Source organism: Haliotis cracherodii, unplaced genomic scaffold (assembly GCF_022045235.1).
Source record: "Haliotis cracherodii isolate W230 unplaced genomic scaffold, xgHalCrac1.p SCAF_15, whole genome shotgun sequence".
NCBI classification, from domain to species: domain Eukaryota; kingdom Metazoa; phylum Mollusca; class Gastropoda; order Lepetellida; family Haliotidae; genus Haliotis; species Haliotis cracherodii.
This window is the reverse complement of record NW_027266270.1, coordinates 8,675,288-8,696,669: the sequence shown is the minus strand read 5'-3', so window position 1 is coordinate 8,696,669 and position 21,382 is coordinate 8,675,288. Positions and strand designations below refer to the sequence as shown.

The window sequence follows — 21,382 nt, the reverse complement described above, 5'->3', positions numbered from 1 at the left end:
TGTCTGCTCTAGTGTTAAAGACCCGTGAAGATCCGGGGTAGAATATGTCTTCAGCAACCCATGCTTTCGGTAAAAGGCGACTATGCTTGTTGTAAGGGGCGACTAACGGGATCGGGTGGTCAGGCTCGATGACTTGGTTGATGCATGTCATCGTATCCCAATTGCGTGGATCCATGCTCATGATGTTAATCACAGGATTGTCTGTTCCAGACTCGATCATTTACAGACCGCCGTCACATAGCTTTAATATTGCTGGGTGCGGCGTTAAACAACAAACAAACAAACAAGATGTAATACTCTGGAACAATCAATAATGCATCAATACAGATGGGTGTTATTCGTATCCAAGATTTCGTTTATCCTGAAATTTGCTAATCCGGACGAATTCACCAAGAACCGGATATATGAGCTTTTACCGTATTCCTTTTGACTTTGCTCATGAGATGACATCATGAGCATCGATCCACGCAATTGAGATAGTCGCTTTTTACGACAAGCCTGCTGAAGACCTGTTCCTTCCCGCCTCTATAGGGGTCCACTCGCTCACTCACTCACTCACTCACTCACTCACTCAGCATGCGTGTAATTGCGATGTTATTTGTGCTCACTATGTGCTTGTTGCATATGACAATTAGCTCCGCTTGTATGTAGTCAGACAATCTCTGTTTAGCCATCAATCTCGGCAGTACTCAGAGAATGCATAGCTTTAATGTGACCTTCTCCCCCAATGCATTATGCATGCTGCTGCAACAAATTGGTCTGTGATACGCCCCGAGAGGAGGATGAAATAGTCTCGAACTATCAGGGGACAGGAGGCTCTTTTTATCGATATTTTATATATGTGTAATATATGGTGGGTTGGTGGGTAATTGTACAGAAACTATATTTCAAAAATACATTTACATAAACATTTCCCTGACAAACATCTATTCGCTGTCACAAAAGTCGGGATGGAAGTCGGACAAAATGGCGGGTTCTGTGTCTCTCCGGACTCTGATTGATCAATCATGCTGTATGATTGACAGGTGGCGATTGGTTATGTACACACGTACCACACCCAAGGCGAGTCGTTCCAAACTATTGCTTATTAAATATAATGACTGACCACTTGACCTTTTAGCATGCAATACAGGATGATGACGAGATGCGTATTTAAGTATGGCATAAATCGCATTGAGCTCATTAACGTAGAATATCAGGTGAGCAGGTCTTGTTCTTAGGAGACTGGCAAGGCAAGTTGGACAAAATATTTTACATTGATATCAATGAGTGAGTGAATGTTGTTTAACTCCGCAGTCAGCAACATTAAACAATATGGCGGGGTGTTGAATCGAATCAAGGCCAGACAAACCAGTGAGTGATATTATGAACACGCTCCACGCTGTCAGGGGACGATAACAAACTATGAACCAAGCCATCGATCCAGGGTAGCTGCTCGTTTCACATGAAATATGATAGGGGGGCCTATTCTGACCTGGGCCCCACGCGCTGCACTCTTAATATAACATCGCAATATAAAAATTAAATAGACCCAAATATGAAATTTAGTGACAATTTAAACCCTCGTTCCCATGTGTACCAAGCGTGTTGTTGTTTAGTTGGTAATTTGAGGTCATTAGGTACAGCAGTTAAATCCGAATCTATGTTAATTACATCATTGGACACGATATGGCTGAAATATTGCCGATGTGACTTTAAATTCTAACTCACTTACATCATTGGAGTGAGTGAGTGAGTATGGTTCTACGCTGCTTTTAGCAATATTCCAGCAATATCAAGGCGGGGGACACCAGAAATGGGCTTCACACATTGTACCCATGTCGGGAATCGAACCCGGGTTTCGATGTGACGAGCGAACGCTTTAACCACTGGGCTACTCGACCGCCCCTACATCATTGGATAACTGAAGCCTCGTCAAAGACAGAAACATCCTATTTGTCATGGTCCGATGATAGATGGGTGGATGGTTTTCATACACTTTATTAATAATGTAGAGTATGTGGGGGTCACGAGTGGCCAGTGGCTACCGCTGTGCAGAGTTGTGTCCCTTAGCCATAGCCTAAACTGCGACCGTTGGTTTGAATCTCACATACCCTGATTCGTTTTTAGGTTTGTCTGCACCATATTACTGCTATAGGGTTACACCAAAACGGTAAATGTCTAAGACCTGCATCACGTCAGGCTTTCTTCCCACATCAGGATGATGTGACTGAGACCGCCTCCGTGGTCTAGTGGTAGAGCGTCCGCCCGGTGAGCTGAAGGTCCGGGGTTCGTACCCTGTCTGGCGCTAGGCATTAAGGGGCGAAAACAAGGACTGGTCGGCTCGGAGTCAGTATACTGTGTCTTAATGGGGTATTCATGTTAAACTGCGGCATGGTATCTCAGTGAGCTAGCACTTTAAATCGGCATCAGTCCGGATTGGTACAAGCAGCCACACACACACACGTACCTGCACGTCGCTATATAAGTGCAATAATCTTGGACGCGATGTTAAACCCCATTTCACCTTCACCTGATGTGACTGAAATACGTTTCAAAGCGTTAAACCCAACTCTCTCACTTCATGATCAATGTGTTTTATCAGACAAGCATGTGTGAAAAACAACACATTAAGAACAGTCACAAAAGTTTAATACATTTTGTAAAAAACGAAAATTGGGTAATAAAATACAGGTAGATGTATGTACAAAAAGTTGAAATTCAACGCAAATGAATTTGAATCACCAACCACATCGTTTCATAATCAACTCAGTAAACATGAACGAGCTTATCATAAACACATGGATACTGAAATATAATACAGCTCTTGAGTTAAGTAAGTCAGCGTTCGTGAAAACACGATAAGATGTGAGCTACAAATTGATCCGTTTTCTTACGGAATCATGTCATGTATTGTTTGCTTTTCGACACGAAGCAAACAAAAATCTCGAACGCCGATTCAGATTGTGTTTGTTTGTTTACTGTTTAACGCCGCAATCATGAGCATCGATCCATGCAATTGGGATACAATGACATGCATCAACCAAGTCAGCGAGCCTGACCGCCCGATCCCGTTAGTCGTCCCTTACGACAAGCATAGTCGCCTTTTACGGCAAGAGTGGGTTGCTGAAGACCTATTCTACCCTGGATCTTCACGGGGCTTCAGATTGTGCAGAATTGTGTCTTCATATGAAAAATACCTACATGTAGACTTTTTATCGATATATTGAAAACATATATAATTCAAAAGTCAACGAAATCTTTACCGGTAATTGTGCTTAAAGAACCTCCCTATTCTGAGATCACTAAATTTATTATCATTGTATTTGCACAATGTTTGCAATGTTGGTACAATGTTTACATCGTTGCCATTAGGGCATTGGCCTTCCAAGATGAGAACTATTATATCAGAGATATATTCGATTTTCAAATGTATTTTATTTCCATTCTACTTTCATGAATACCCTGGGCCCATTTGTTTCGATTGCTTCGAAATAGCCACACAGTCAAATTACGTCAGATGACGTCACTTCCGGAACGTATCTGGTGGCGAATGGGACCAAGATATTTATTATAAGCAAATAGAGATATAACACCCTGGATTACCGAGGGTGGACTTATCTGTTGATAGTGACAGACTTCAAATGTCATGGAATGGCGTCACTCTTGGTTCACGTTGTACTTGTGTGACGTCATAACAAACACTGGGCACAAATTGATTCCTTCCAAAGTGCCAAAATTGTGATACAGATTCATACAGTGAAATTCACTCATTTCAAACTGGTTTGCAGGATTGTAGCAAATACACTTATCTCTCACTAATAAAAATAAGTTTGTCAGATGCAAAATGAATTATTTAATCATTCACTTTGATAGTATGAAAATACGTCCAACTGACGACAAAAGCGTTGTATTATACATTCACATTGAGCATTCTTGAGGGTTTAAACGCTTGTCAACACTTACTCGTTGAAACTCGATTGTTTTCGAAAGCTAAACAATAACCAAATATGTTTGCAGGGTCAGTATATCTGCCCAATGGCTTGCACACAGACACTACATATAATGGATTCAGCCCTTATCGATCCGCTTTAATTTCGCAATCGGATCGCTGTAGGCTGGCTGTCAGTTCGCTATCGGATCGCTTTAGGCTGGCTGTCGGTTCGCTATCGAATCGCTTTAGGATGGCTGTCGGTTCGCTGTCGGATCGCTTCGGGCTGGCTGTCGGTTTGCTGTCGGATCGCTTTAGGCTGGCTGTCGGTTCGCTATCGGATCGCATCGGGCTGGCTGTCGGTTCGCTATCGGATCGCTTCGCGCTGGCTGTCGGTTCGCTGTCGGATCACTTCGGCTGGCTGTCGGTTCGCTGTCGGATCGCTTCGGGGTGGCTGTCGGTTCGCTATCGGATCGCTTTAGGCTGGCTGTCGGTTCGCTATCGGGATCGACTACTGACTACTTTTCGCTTTGGTCGTAACCCAGTCGTATAATACTGAAATATTCATGTCGTATAATGTGTAGCTTCTCACTCGTTACTGACATAACATAATATTATGTCCTGTTCGAGATGTCGATATTACCGTATGCAAATGCATGTTTTTCAAGCCATCAAGACCATTCGTGACCACTCGTGTCATTCCGGGACAAGCTGAATGTTACGGAAAAAGACGAGTGCTGACGAATACCAACAAGACCAATGAGACGTTCCGGTACGCAGATTGGAGAGGCCAATTTGGCGACGAAAACAATTTTGAATTGTCTTAAATTCTCAATAAGGAAAATAGACACAAATATGCATGCAGAAAGATGTCGTTATTTGCATGACCATAATGTTTAAGTGTTATTACAAATGCCATTTTAAACAAGACGACGTCCATGAATTCTCTGTACTGAAGAAGGTAGATCTTCAAACGGAAATCCGAGCACTAATGGGAGTACCTGAAAGAATGAAATGTATCAATATTGATGAGAAATGTAAACATGCATATGTCTGTATAGATTGTAATACATTTGACTGGATGAGGTGAGGTGAAATTGGGTTTAACGTCGCGTTCAAGATTATTGCACTTATATAGCGACGTGCATGCACGTGTGTGTGTGTGGCTGCTTGTACTAGACCGGACTGATGCCGATTTATAGTGCTAGCCCACTGAGATACCATGCCGCAGTTTAACATGAATATCCCACTCAGACACAGTATTCGGACTCCGAGCCGACCAGTCCTTGCTTTAACCCCTTAATGCCGAGCGCCAGACAGGGTAACAACGAGTACCATCTTTTAACGTCATTTGGTATGACGCGGCCGGGGATCGAACCCGGGCCACGGAGGCGGTCTTGACTGGATAACAGCGAGATGACAATGAAGACTTGCTTGTTTCCTATCATGTCAGACTAGAGTTGAGAATAATAACTCGACGTAATTAAAATGCATTACTGGACACATTTTCTGTGGATCCTTTTAAACTTTTGAAATCGTGGTACTTGAATTGTCCGATGGAAAATATCAGAACTGTGAAAAAACAATCCAAAACATTTACAGACATGTTTGTTTTCAGCGTAAAGAGAAAGACTGGAGCATTTTACAAAAATAAGGTATTGAGCATGAAGGTATCGGATCGATGTATGGAGCTTAGTAATGAAAGTCCCTCCAAGGTGACCTTTCTGCACACATATCGCATCGTGGTACCATATTTTTATTGGATTGATTTTTCGTAAGTATAATACTCTCCATTAAGTAATAAAACTGAATCACTTCTTCAATGCTTAGCAAGATTGTTAACACTAGTTCCTCCATCACAAACGACTACTTTGTGGTGTAATTGCTACGTCAAACCAACCAATCAAGAAACGGCGGTCTTAGCGAGAGAAAGAACAGCAAGTATTCAGACAAATAAGCGCTGAGGTTACAGCGCCTTGCGGCCTTCTGCTCCACACACTGCCTCATTGTCGGGCAATAGGGTTCGCACAAAATTAACGTGCGGATTAGGGTTGGTGTGATATTTTGGCCTCATTTCTTTAGCTAACTTGAGTGAGTGACTGAGTATGGTTTTACGCCTCTTTTAGCAATATTCCAGCAATATCACGGCGGGGTACCTAACATGGGCTGCACTCACTGTACCCATGGTGCGTCAAACCCGGGTCTTCGGCGTGACGAGCGAACACTTCAACCACAGGACTACCTCATCGCACCCTTCAGCTCAGAAAAAACCCATTACTTCGTATGTATTCACTAGGGTTTTGACGAATCATACACGGCTTATAATCTCTGTTATCTTCACGGTACAATAACCTACCAGCAAACTGTTTGCAAGTTGGGGAAAATGATTTTCTTACACTGAGTCAAGATAAGAAGTAGTCATCAACTGACATAATTTCACCTCACAATAAATTACTAGCTTCCGATATGTGGAGCGGGCAATTATGTTCCACGTAGCCCGCTGAGAAATCACATCGCAGGTAAATCTTTGAAAGGCATATATAACTGATAGTCTTAAAGAAGTGAATTTATGGATGTCAACTTGTTTATTATGAGGAACACAACGTTACGTAGTGTATACTTACTCCTTCATCATTAACCTGATGAAGGAGAAAGTATATACTCCGTAACGTTGTGTTCCTCATAATAAACAAGTTGACATCCATAAATTCTCTTCCTTACATCGTAGGTAACCTGCGTTTCTCGAATATGTATTGAGTTGAAATAAACCAACGTTTATCCGATTGTATTGAGCAAAGGGAAGTAACTCGGTTCTCCTACGTGCTCAGTGAAACTGCGGGCTCATATATGTATGTATTCCCTCAGAGCCTGGCGGCTCGGGGTACACAGCTTCACACCCAGGGTACATTACACCATATACCCCTCGAGATCGATTGACAACTTATCATGCCGCTAAAACGTAGGCCAACTAGCCCATTAAGGATGATTGTGTGCTTATAAGATGTCAACTGTACTTACCCCTCTCTTCTGATAGCACAGCACAACATCATAGCAAACATCATTCCCACAAGCTGTGAAGTAAACAAGTTATAACAGTTCATTGCAGGGATACAAGGGGATATATTCCGGGTAAAAACAGATCCCCAGCAGACTCTGCAGGAAGTAAAAGATGACTTATGAATCTACTGTTCAGACGTCGTACCCCTGTCGTTGCTCCTTATGTCAATCACTGGATTGTCTACCCCAGATTTTATTATTTACCGGCCGCGGTATTACAACTGAAATATTGCTATGTGCGGCATTATACAAGAAACAAACACATATTTTATTGGTTATTGTAGGCTGAATTGTTATAGAATATATAACAACAGAAGGGCACTGCTACTGAATGTTTGTTAGTTTGTTGTTTAAATCCCCACTCAGCAATATTCCACATATATGACGGCGGTCTGTAAATAATTGAGTCTGGATCCAGTCACAATCCAGTGATTGACACCATGAGCATCGATCCACGCAATCGATCAACCACGTCAGCGAGCCTGACCACCCGACGCATAGTCATCTTTTACGGCAAGCATGGGTTGCTGAAGACCTATCCTACCCCGGATCTTCACGAGTCGCAATTGAATGCAATACTTTCGTGATAGTAGAATCAGTACCTTTGCCACAATGTGCATATCCAGGCAACATTTAACTGTATATAAAAGCCTACCACGTCCATCGTTTTTCTGGGTTTAACAGATTGCTTGGTATCCGTTTGGAAATCGCTAAATGAGCAGGTAAAACAATGATGTGTCGAAAGGGCTGAGTTTAGTTTCGAGAAGCGTTTTGAGCTGATGTTCTAAAGACATATAGGTCATGTAGGTTTGTTTGTTTGTTTGTTTTTTAACGCCGAACTCAGCAATATTCCACATATATGACGGCGGTCTGTAAATAATCGAGTGTGGACCAGACAATCCAGTGAGTGACATCATGAGCATCGATCCACGCAATTGGGATACGATGACATGCATCAACCAAGTCAGCGAGCCTGACCACCCGATCCCGTTAGTCGCCTCTGTGGGTGAGTGATTGACTGAGTAATACTTTATGCTTTCAGCAATATTCAAGCAATATCAGGGCGGAGGACACTTGATGTGGGAGGAAAGCACGAAGTGATGAAGTTCTTAGAAAAAAGCCCACAAGAACGCGTATGGTGCAGACAAACCCAAAAACATTATCAGGGTGAATCTGGGATTCGAACCGATTATAAGTTTCTGATGGACGGAACTCTGACCTTCCTTTCTCAAAGTTGCTTAATAATTGATCTCAGTGTTGTTTTCACACTAGTTGTTTACAAAAATCTGTGATATGTTATCAGTTATTTCACTGTTCTTTGTTGACAGGTCTTTCAGTAAATAAAAATGCATTAATTTGGTCATGTGCCGATGTGATTTACAATTTTAACTCACAACAAATACTTTACTCACCAAAGGCAGCGCAAATACTATTGGGATGCAGATAATTAGTGTCGTGTAAGATTCAGGGACAATCTTGTCAAGACATGGCTGTAAATAAAAAGGAACGATCAAGGTTACAAAAATCGTGTATCGATCATGACATATCACATGTAAGTAGGAAATGCTTTTAAAGACATATGACCACGGTTTGTGTTCACAGGTCTTATAATGAATCGCACGTTCAGGCTCGGCTGAAGACTGATTATACTGTACTCGTCAGACGTTGGTGCTGAGGACTACTGACGTTGACGTTGGCACAGCTGACTACTGACGTCGACGGAATTGACGTTTGATGTGATGTACAGATGTTGACGTTGACCTAGTGGACAACAGATATTGGCTTTGTGGAGAACACATATAGAAGTTAGTGTCATTTACAACTGACACTGGAATTGCGGGTAATTGGCATTGACGTAGTGGACACCTTACGTTACCTTACACATCCGACTAGGTGTAGTGGATAACTGACGTTGATGTGGTGGACATCTAACGATGACACAATGGACATCTAACATTGACCATGAGGATAACAGACGTTGAGGTGGTGGACATCTTAACATTGACACATTGGACACCTTACGTTAAGTGGATAACTGACGTGACGTTGACATCGTGGATAACTGACGTTGACATTGGCATAGTCAACATCTGACATTGATGTAGTGGACACTTGACTTTACCATCGTGGATAACTTATTTTGACATTGGAATAGTCTATACATGTAGCTGGCGTTGACGTACTGAACAGCTGATGCTGACGTACTGAACAGCTGATGTTGACGTACTGAACAGCTGACGTTGACGTACTGAACAGCTGATGTTGACGTACTGAACAGCTGATGACGTAGTGGACATCTGATGTTGACGTCGGGGACACTACTGTGATAAGTCATCAGTTCGGAAGGATCACGAAGTCACGATTCTATTGTTGTAACTTTATACCCATCGCAAAATCTTGACTGGACAGTGATGACACAGAGAAGTGAGTGAGTGAATTGAGTTTAACGCCGCTTTGAACAATATTTCAGTAACATCATGGCGTGTCAGCTTCGTGTGGGAGGAAAGCCCGAAAAGGTGTAGGACCGAGCGAGTAATGCCGACAAGTCTAGATACACAATCATAGGTTTCTGGTCCTCCTTGGGGAAGCAACTTTGCACTGGGCATAGCGGAGCTTTAATCGATTGGCCCATCCGTATCTCTTGACACAAGGACGAATGTAGATGTGTAATCCCGAAGTGATGAAGTTACATGGTAAAACTCCTCCAGCATAAGTTATAAATAAATGTGCCCTACTGTTCGTCATACCACTGTCAAATGTATAAGTCTACAAGTTTAATACTTACCGTAGCGTAGTTAATAATGCTGCAGCTTGATGGCAATTGAAAGACGACGCTGTAATCAACAGCACCAATTGAGGAGCCGCAACAATCAAACTGCAACAAGCCGACAAATATATGTCAAGAAATACATGGTATGGGGACATTTACCCATTGGACAGTTGTACCCTAAAAACTGCCCCCGAGAATAACAAAAGCCACAAAACCCTTTCAATATGCATCAGAAGTCCCTGTTAAACGCAGAATAGATTTTACGGCTCCGACTATATGAGAAGCATGTGTTTATGAATCACTATCAGTGTCAATACTATCAATACAAAGTGACCATGAAAACACCTTTTTGTTTTGATTGGTTGTTTGTTTGTTTAACGCCGCTCTCAACAAAATTCCAGCTATATGACGGCGGTCTGTATATAATCGAGTCTGGACCAGACAGTCCAGTGATTGGGATACGATGACAGGCATCAACAAGTCAGCGAGCCTGGCCACCCGATGCCATTAGTCGCCTAACAAGCATAGTCCCCTTTAAGGCAAGCATGGGTTTCTGAAGACCTATTCTACCCCGGATCTTCACGGTCGTTGCGTACCTATTCACTTAAACACTGCTGTACGTATATTTAAGAAGCGCTTTCACTTTAGATTGAACACTACAAATATAATGCAAAATAAATAAAGATATAAATTGTCACCTGATTTTGAATGGCATCCATGTACTCCATTGAGACCCTGTCCGTGTTGTACGTGGCGACTCTCGCGTCAAGGTTTTTTTTAAAGAAGTTTCTAACCTGTGAAGGAAAAGAAGGTAATAAAGCTATCTAAGCTGGCGAGTGGGAAAATTTAATAAATGCTCATCGGTAATGTTTAAACCACATATGGACTGGGCTCCTGTCTTCCTAAACGAGTTGACAGGAGGTGGCTGATTTCTCGTAGGCTGCGATTGGTCGACACTAAACTTAGCAGTCATTGGCCCTCGCCATGGCAGGAAAACACAGAGTATGTGAATTTGTTTGTGAAGTAAAATTGTTCATTTATAACACAAAACAAATTTTCGAGGAGAAAAATACAAATGTCAAATATTAAAGTGGTTTTTTTTCAAATGCACTTTTTTAACGTTCTTGACATATGGCTGTATCAAATACTATATCCATACAGGGCTTTATGCCAAACTCCCTCACTCACTCATATTGTAGAGAGCAATCACTCTGGGAAGACCAAATGCTTACCGTGCCAGATACCATGTCCTTCAGGATAAAAAGGCGAACTGCTAGCCCTAATAGAGACATGAAAATGACGGCCAAGCTGATGAAAAACTGGAACAGAGACATAACAAACATGAATGTACAATAATGATCACTGACACGATCATAATCATAATCGCCAAAATAGGCTATTTCTATAATATTTGTCATTATCATGATAAAGATAATTCTCTTCTAATACTGGGCTAGAAAGGGGGCCTAGTTGTCTGAGGCGCCGCAATTCGCTGTGCAGAGTTGCGTCCCTTGGACACGCCAGAAACCTATGATTGTGGGTTTGAATCCTGGTTCACCCCGATCATGTTTCCAGGTTTGTCAGCACCATACCCGTGCTCGTGGGTTACACCTGCATCACTTCGGGCTTTTCTCCCACATTAAGCTGACACGCCGCGATATAACTGTAATACTAATCAAAGCGGCGTCAAAACCAAACTCACTAACTCACTCGGATACAATTGTTATCGGTATTACAATCATCATTACCACAATAATATCAATCTAATTTTCACGTGACTTCATCCGTTAAAACAAATAGCAGGAATAACGTGACCTTCACCTTTTCTTTAGCAAAACACAATAACCTATATACTACTCAAAAGAAATTAAGGACCACCCGATACTTTCATAATGCTGTAGTTAATCTGTCATGCAATACAATAAGGCATTTACTACAGCAATCTCATAGAATCGGGTGTTCTTCAAGTTGGCAATGACAAAAGACAACTTACAAATTACGACAATAATCAACATTATTTTGGTACAATTATACTCCTTTTTCATACAGTTTTCATTTTTTATACATTTTAGAGGGACCCGTGAAGATCCGGGGCAGAATAGGTCTTCCGTGCTTGGCGACAATGCTTGTCGTAAGAAGCGCCTCACGGGATCGGGTGGAATCTTCACGGATCGCTACATGATTTTTGGGGTTTTTTTTAGCTACAAAATCTAAAAACTCACCGAAACAAGTAGACACTGACTCTCTCTGAGCGCTCCGCAACATCCGAAAAAACCAACAACAGTTATGATGGCGCCGATGACGATGCAGCCGTAGGCACCAAGATGAGCCATTTCGATGCTGTCATCCTCCATATAACTATTCATATTCGGGTCAAGTCTGAACCAAATACCAATGGCAAGAAGCGCAAGACCAACGACCTGAAACAGAAACAATATAATTGAAACATAACATAACATGACTTTCTCATCATTGCCTTTGCATGTATTTATGACGAGTGCTACCGGTGGGGCAAGATTCGCTTTTAGCGAACATCTGGTATCATCACTATTTGATTCATGGGCACGTGCTCGTGATATGGTAGGATGCGTTCAATCGACCCTGCTTTTGAGATATCTAATAAATATGGATGTTTTGGCGCGTATATAACGTTCTTTTGAACAGTGTTTCAGTCATATCACGGCGTGCCAGCTTCATGTGGGAGGAAACCCCGAATGAAGCTGGTTTTGGACGTTCACCACTGTGGTAAAACCAACAAGCACAGGTAAGTTGCTGATGAGTCAATGATTGTTCTAATTACAAGGGGTGTGTGTGTGTGGGGGGGGGGGGGGGGGGGCGGCTACAGCCACAGTACACCTAACCCACATCCACAGTACACCTACACCCACAGTACACCTAACCCACAGTACACCTAACCCACACCCACAGTACACCTAACCCACACCCACAGTACACCTAACCCACATCCACAGTACACCTACACCCACAGTACACCTAACCCACACCTACAGTACACCTACACCCACAGTACACCTAACCTACATCCACAGTACACCTAACCTACATCCACAGTACACCTACAACTACAGTACATCTAACCTACACCCACAGTACACCTACAATATACCTACACCAACAGTGAATCTAACTTACACCCAAGGTGTAGTACACCTACACCCACAGTACACCTAGAACCACAGAACACCTAACCTACACCCACAGTACACCTACACCCACAGATCACCTAACCTACACCCACAGTACACCTAATCTACACTCACAGTACACCTACACCCACAGATCACCTAACCTACACCCACAGTACACCTAACCTACACTCACAGTACACCTAGCCTACACCCACAGTACACCTACACCCACAGATCACCTAACCTACACTCACAGTACACCTAATCTACACTCACAGTACACCTAGCCTACACCCACAGTACACCTACACCCACAGATCACCTAACCTACACTCACAGTACACCTACACCCACAGTACACCTACAATACACCTACACCCACAGTGCATCTAACCTACACCCAAGGTGTAGTACGCCTACAACCACAGAACACCTAACCTACACCCACAGTACACCTAACCTACACCCACAGTACACCTAACCTACACCCACAGTACACCTAACCTACACCCACAGTGCACCTAACCTACACCCACAGTACACCTAACCTACACCCACAGTACACCTAACCTACACCCACAGTACACCTAACCTACACTCACAGTACACCTAACCTACACCCACAGTGCACCTAACCTACACCCACAGTACACCTAACCTACACCCACAGTACACCTAACCTACACTCACAGTACACCTAGCCTACACCCACAGTACACCTACACCCACAGATCACCTAACCTACACTCACAGTACACCTACACCCACAGTACACCTACAATACACCTACACCCACAGTGCATCTAACCTACACCCAAGGTGTAGTACGCCTACAACCACAGAACACCTAACCTACACCCACAGTACACCTAACCTACACTCACAGTACACCTACACCCACAGTGCATCTAACCTACACCCAAGGTGTAGTACGCCTACAACCACAGAACACCTAACCTACACCCACAGTACACCTAACCTACACTCACAGTACACCTACACCCACAGTACACCTAACCCACACCCACAGTACACCTAACCAACATCCACAGTACACCTAACCTACACCCACAGTACACCTAACCTACACCCACAGTACACCTAACCTACACCCACAGTGCACCTAACCTACACCCACAGTACACCTAACCTACACCCACAGTACACCTAACCTGCACCAAAAGTACATCTACACCCACAGTACACCTAACCTACACTCACAGTACACCTAACCTACACTCACAGTACACCTAAACTACACCCACAGAACACCTAACCCACATCCACCTAACCTACATCCACAGTACACCTAACCTACACCCACAGTACACCTACACCCACAGTACACCTAACCTACACTCACAGTACACCTAACCTACACTCACAGTACACCTACACCCACAGTACACCTAACCTAGACCCACAGTACACTTAACCTACACCCACAGTACACCTAACCTACACCACAGTACATCTAACCTACACCCACACTACGCCTAATCTACACCCACAGTACACCTAATCTACACCCACAGTACACCTACACCCAGCAACATTCCCACACTACGAAGACGGCATGTAAATAATCGAGTCTGGACCAGACAATAAATTGATTGTAATTGTGATCGACGAATCACGCCGTCTTGTGAGTCCCCACGCAGTAACAGGTTGACAAAACTTGAAAGTAATCGTGTACTAAATAACACACGGACGCCCCTCACCCCCACCCTACCATACCCTTCCTCATCCCACCTGGTCGTATTTAACGTCAAACCTGAAACGTATTTAGATAAACTCTGTGTTAACGTAATCTGTACGATCAAGCCCCGGTCCAGTTGGCTGTAATTTAGTCAGTGACCCATGCAGTTTGACCTGAACAGCCACCGGCCATCCTTTGTGGTGAACTGACCAGACAGCTGACCATCTGGGCTGGAGGACAAAGACTTCACGCAAAGCTAATGCTCTTAGCACCGCCTTGGTGGCGTCGCGTTATTGGATGTCGAGCTATTCCCATTGACTCAAGTAATGCAGCGTGTGTTGAATATATTCTTTGAGATGATGTGGAGTAATATTGTGACGAAGACGGTTTCAGATAATGACAAAAGCATGATCTAACACAAATGTCACAGAGGATCTGTTCCTGTAGTGAAATGTTCTTTTGTATTAATGTCTCTAAGAAAATTATTCCCATGGAACAATTTTTAATCAAGAAACTATTTCCACGGTACATTTACACTGGTAATATTTGTAATTTAAATTTAAACCCTATAAATAAATAAAATAAATAAATAAATAAATAAATAAAAAATAAAATAAAAAATAAATAAATAAATAAATAAATAAATAAATAAATAAATAAATAAATAAATATACAGAGGACATAAAGGGGGCAGAAAAAACTATATCAAATAGCACAAGGTATACCTCTGATTCTAAACACACACACACGCGCGCGCGCACCCACGTGCACACAAGCATGGTTGCTAGAGCTGAAGGGACAAGAATGGCATGGGAGTTAGTGTGTCATACAATATATGCTCTGTACGGCATGTAATGAGAACTACACGACCCAACCGTTATTATCATGCCGTGATAAAATGTCATTCAGTAACTGGTAAATCTCCGCTCCGAAAATTGTGTCAATTATCCATAAACTACATGATATATTACATGGCGTGCGCAGCAGCATCGCCAGTGCTCAATGCGGTTAAATTGGCCTGTTGTGGTCAGGGACATCGGTAACTGTTGGTTCGACTGCACTGGGTGCCGTTTCTTTATGGCCGAGTCTGACGGAATGGTAAACAAGAATTCAAGAGTGGCATCCACGCACAGCGACAGATGAACGAGCTCATTAAACACAGAGCAGCGAACCGTGTCACGCTATGAATAAGCCTTCTGCCTTGCTACATGCACCAAGCAATTGAACCAACCGTTGGTAAGCAGAAGAAATGCTGATCTTAGCATCAGTAAGAGAGAGAGAGAGAGCGGTTCACATACCGAGAATAGGACGTTGAATCCAACAAGCAAATACTTGATGCAGGTGTAACATCCTCCCAAACCCATGGCTACTGGATCCTTTATCGTCTCAGGAATACGGTAAACCCTAGCGCCAGGCTCCAGCAGCTGCTATACCCACGATTGAGCGTTGATCCAGGCTGGCGGATGTGACGTGAAGACGCGACTCGCGGCGGTCTATTTATAAACTGACATCGATCTTAAAGTGCTGTTCATGTACACTTGACTTAATCATGTGTGGATACAGGAAATGTCAGACGAAATAATACATAAATACAAAATAAATATAAATGAAATATTGAACTTGGAAGACATACAAAGCCACCAACCCCACTACATCAGAAGCTATGCTCTACGGGTTCAACCATTGATGATGAAAAACACTATCTACTTCACTGAACCAAACACACTCGAAACTCTTTGGAAAAATATCCAGAAAAACATAAATGTCCACGATCATGAACACAATTTTTTCATCCCCTCAAATAAGGAAGCCATCAATATCAATTGCATGTCTTTCATTTCAAGCAATAAATATCCATTGATCTTAATCAACCGATGACATTTTATGTATAATATCATCAAATATGTAATATTGATATTTATATTTTGTAATTAGTTTTTGTGTTTACAGGAATGTATGTTTGTCTGTATATATGTATATATGAATCATAATGTTTTGTCATTCGCGGTCGGGTAGCCTAGTGGTTAATGCGTTCGCTCGTCACGCCAAAGATCTGGGTTCGATTCCCGACATGGATACAATGTGTGAAGCCCATTTCTCACTCACTGTCATTTTTAAAAATTGCATCTGTTCCGTAATGGAATGTTTCTGAATAAATATTATCTTATCATCATGTTCGCTGCTGGCCTTTAGGATGGGTTGTCAAATCTACAAATATGACATATTGATTACCAGCTATGTAAATACGCTGTTCCAAATTTGGACGGCATTACTTTACAGAGACCATTGTTTATCTTAACAAATCTGCAACTAATGTTTAAATACAGTTTATGTTTACATAAATTTCACATAAGGACAAAACCGTGCAACTTACAAAATTGACCGTATCGAAATATGATGATGATGATAAGTGAGTGAGTATGGTTTTACGCCGCTTTTAACAATATTCCAGCAATATCACAGCAGGGAAGACCGAAATAGGCTTCACACATTGTACCCACGTGGGAATCGAACCAGGGTCTTTGGCGTGAAGGGCGAACGTTTTAACCACTAGATGATGATGATGATGATGATGATGATGATGATGATGATGATCACTTACTTAGTTTAAATATAGAATCACAAGCAAGAGGGTGCTTGAGTGAGTGAGTTAGTGAATTTCAGTTATATCACGGCGTGTCAGCTCGATGCGGGAGGAAAGCCCGAAGTGACGCAGGTCTCAGACGTTTAGCACTTTAGTAAAACGAACACGTATGAACATTGTGCTGACAAACTTAGAAACATTATCAGGGAGAACTGTGGCCCCAATATTGATGAGAAATGTAAACATATCTGTATAGATTGTAATACGTGTGATTGGATGACTGCAAAATTATTAAAAAGATTATGTTATTTACCATGAAGATCAGACTCGAGTAAGAATCATAACTCAACACAATTAAAAGGCCTTGACTAGACACATTTTCTGTGGAATCGGTATTTTTGACACTTTTGAAATCGTGGTCCTTGATTCATGCGATAGATAGTATCAGGACTGCTTAAAAAATCAATAGTATTTGCAGCTATGAAAGGCAAGAAAAAAGGCAGGGAAATCATGCTATAATAACTTATTGAGCAAGTAGGTGTCGCATCAATGTATGCTGATATCTCAGGTATAACAACATTTGGAGTATGACGACACACCTGTATTGTCAGGTGTATCGTACCCCACCTGCTGATATCTCAGGTATAACAACACTTGGAGTATGACGACACACCTGTATTTGTTGTTAGGTTTATAGTACCCCACCTGCTGATATGTCAGGTATAACAACACTTGGAGTATGACGACACACCTGTAGTAGTTGTTAGGTACATAGTACCCCACCTGCTGATATCTCAGGTATAACAACACTTGGAGTATGACGTCACACGTGTATTGTCAGGTGCATAGTACCCCACCTGCTGATATGTCAGGTATAACAACACTTGGAGTATGACGACACACCTGTATTGTCAGGTGCATAGTACCCCACCTGCTGATATGTCAGGTATAACAACACTTGGAGTATGACGTCACACGTGTATTGTCAGGTGCATAGTACCCCACCTGCTGATATGTCAGGTATAACAACACTTGGAGTATGACGACACACCTGTGTTGTCAGGTGCATAGTACCCCACCTGCTGATATCTCAGGTATAACAACACTTGGAGTATGACGACACACCTGTATTGTCAGGTGCATAGTACTCCACCTGCTGATATCTCAGGTATAACAACACTTGGAGTATGACGACACACCTGTTTTGTCAGGTTTATAGTACTCCACCTGCTGATATCTCAGGTATAACAACACTTGGAGCATGACGACACACCTGTATTGTCAGGTGCATAGTACCCCACCTGCTGATATGTCAGGTATAACAACACTTGGAGTATGACGACACACCTGTAGTAGTTGTTAGGTGCGTAGTACTCCACCTGCTGATATGTCAGGTATAACAACACTTGGAGCATGACGACACACCTGTATTGTCAGGTGCATAGTACCCCACCTGCTGATATCTCAGGTATAACAACACTTGGAGTATGACGACACACCTGTATTGTCAGGTGCATAGTACCCCACCTGCTGATATGTCAGGTATAACAACACTTGGAGCATGACGACACACCTGTATTGTCAGGCACATAGTACCCCACCTGCTGATATCTCAGGTATAACAACACTTGGAGTATGACGACACACCTGTATTGTCAGGTGTATAGTACTCCACCTGCTGATATATCAGGTATAACAACACTTGGAGTATGACGACACACCTGTATTGTCAGGTGTATAGTACTCCACCTGCTGATATGTCAGGTAGAGCAACACTTGGAGTATGACGACACACCTGTATTGTCAGGTGTATAGTACCCCACCTGCTGATATGTCAGGTATAACAACACTTGGAGTATGACGACACACCTGTATTGTCAGGTTTATAGTACTCCACCTGCTGATATGTCAGGTATAACAACACTTGGAGTATGACGACACACCTGTATTGTCAGGTGTATAGTACCCCACCTGCTGATATGTCAGGTATAACAACACTTGGAGTATGACGACACACCTGTATTGTCAGGTGCATAGTACTCCACCTGCTGATATGTCAGGTATAACAACACTTGGAGCATGACGACACACCTGTATTGTCAGGTGTATAGTACTCCACCTGCTGATATGTCAGGTATAACAACACTTGGAGTATGACGACACACCTGTATTGTCAGGTGCATAGTACCCCACCTGCTGATATCTCAGGCAGAGCAACACTTGAAGTATGACGACACACCTGTATTGTCAGGTGCATAGTACCCCACCTGCTGATATCTCAGGTATAACAACACTTGGAGTATGACGACACACCTGTATTGTCAGGTGTATAGTACCCCACCTGCTGATATCTCAGGTATAACAACACTTGGAGTATGACGACACACCTGTATTGTCAGGTGTATAGTACCCCACCTGCTGATATGTCAGGTAGAGCAACACTTGGAGTATGACGACACACCTGTATTGTCAGGTGTATAGTACTCCACCTGCTGATATGTCAGGTAGAGCAACACTTGGAGTATGACGACACACCTGTATTGTCAGGTGTATAGTACCCCACCTGCTGATATGTCAGGTAGAGCAACACTTGGAGTATGACGACACACCTGTATTGTCAGGTGTATAGTACCCCACCTGCTGTTAGCTGAAGTATTGCAATACAAGGAGTAAGTTGTAAAACGATGTACAAAAACTCACCGAATGACTCATACAAAAATGCAACACGAAGAATGTGGAATGCCCCTTTCCTGCTTGAATGCAAAATCAGTTCCGATTGAAGAGCTCTTAAAATCTCCAACATCATCATCATAGACGCCAAGTATCCAAAATGATACATATCCCCATTATCCCAAATCGATCCTTATTATTATATGCATCTCTCATCTCCATAATCAGCCTCAGGGCAGGTAGTAGGTTGAAGATATTATTTTTTTTAAAGTAGAATTTTAAAAATATGCTATAGGTTGAGAATACATGAGTTGTATGAGAGGCATTTGGAAGTGTTATATAATTAGGAATATCCTGGATCACAATATAATACATTTTCTGTCTATAATATTCATTGTCATAACTAATTAAATTGTATGTTTAACATGATGCACATTGAAATCGTTATTGTGCTTTATTCGAAGGTCATCGGAGCTATTGCCACACACCTGTATAAGTTGGTCTCCGAGCCTGACCTAAGTCGCGTCTTACGGCCAGCATACGTTATTTAGGGTTCTATTCCATACAGGGCCATGGTGACTTAGATCGCTGCTGATGGCTGGTTTGTCTGGTCCATACTAAATCATCTACAGTGTGTGTGTGTGTGTGTGTGTGTGTGTGTGTGTGTGTGGTACCTGACTGAGACATATTTGTTTCCTTTTTAAACACTTTGTTTCTAAATATCTGCAATAGTTGTTTCCCTCGGCAAATGGTCACTATGTTTCCAGGGGTGGTAATCATATTCTCGCGGTGTTCTCAAACTGTTCAAACATGAAAACTCGCCGGAAGAGGTGAGGTGAGGTAAAATGGCTTTTAACTGCGCGTCCAAGATTATTGCACTTATTATATATGTGATAATCTTTCACCACAAATAAACAAAATTCATTTCAAATTAATATTAATTCATATCCTCCCGCTCAGAAATGTATAAGGGATACACAGTATTTTATAAAGATCGAATGAACCAATCAAATCTCAACATTCTGGCATGGAGGTAAGAGGATTTATCTTGTCCTGGATAAATATAGAGATCATGGGTATTGTGTAAAAGGCCAAAGTGTCGCCTTGAGACAGTTCCGCACAATAACGTGTCGGAAGCAAAGAAGCGGCTGTAAAATTTCTCAACATTTTGAAAAAAAACAGTATCGGGGCACAAAAAAGCGCCGTCTATCGACATCTTATATTTTACAGGACGCACACATTAAAATGACGCATTTAGACCAACACCATGTGCTTGAGGTGGCCATAGCATATTACACTGTTGGTAACGGGAAGAGAGGACAAGGCCCAGCCAGCGTCATAATCGTCCCAGGGTTGAGTCGTTCCAACACATACAGATGAGGTGAAATGGGGTTTAACGTCGCGTCCAACATTATATAGCGACGTGCATGCACGTGTGTGTGTTTGTGGCCGCTTGTACTGATGCCGATTGACAGTGCCAGCCCATGCTGCAGTTTAACATAAATACCCAACTCAGACACAGTGTCTTTGTTTTAGCCCATTA

General features: G+C 42.4%; 1 protein-coding gene across 1 annotated transcript; it reads right to left on the bottom strand.

The window, feature by feature from the left end:
• Window positions 1-2,614: 2,614 nt before the first annotated feature.
• Window positions 2,615-16,030, bottom strand: LOC139461779 (CD9 antigen-like). Its single transcript, XM_071243239.1, has 8 exons — window positions 15,884-16,030; window positions 11,960-12,157; window positions 10,970-11,056; window positions 10,436-10,531; window positions 9,753-9,842; window positions 8,380-8,457; window positions 6,929-6,981; window positions 2,615-4,911 (listed from the first exon to the last, which is right to left on the bottom strand). Exons 1-8 carry the CDS (start codon window positions 15,947-15,949, stop codon window positions 4,899-4,901), a joined length of 681 nt encoding a protein of 226 aa, XP_071099340.1. The 5' UTR covers window positions 15,950-16,030; the 3' UTR covers window positions 2,615-4,898.
• Window positions 16,031-21,382: the final 5,352 nt, after the last annotated feature.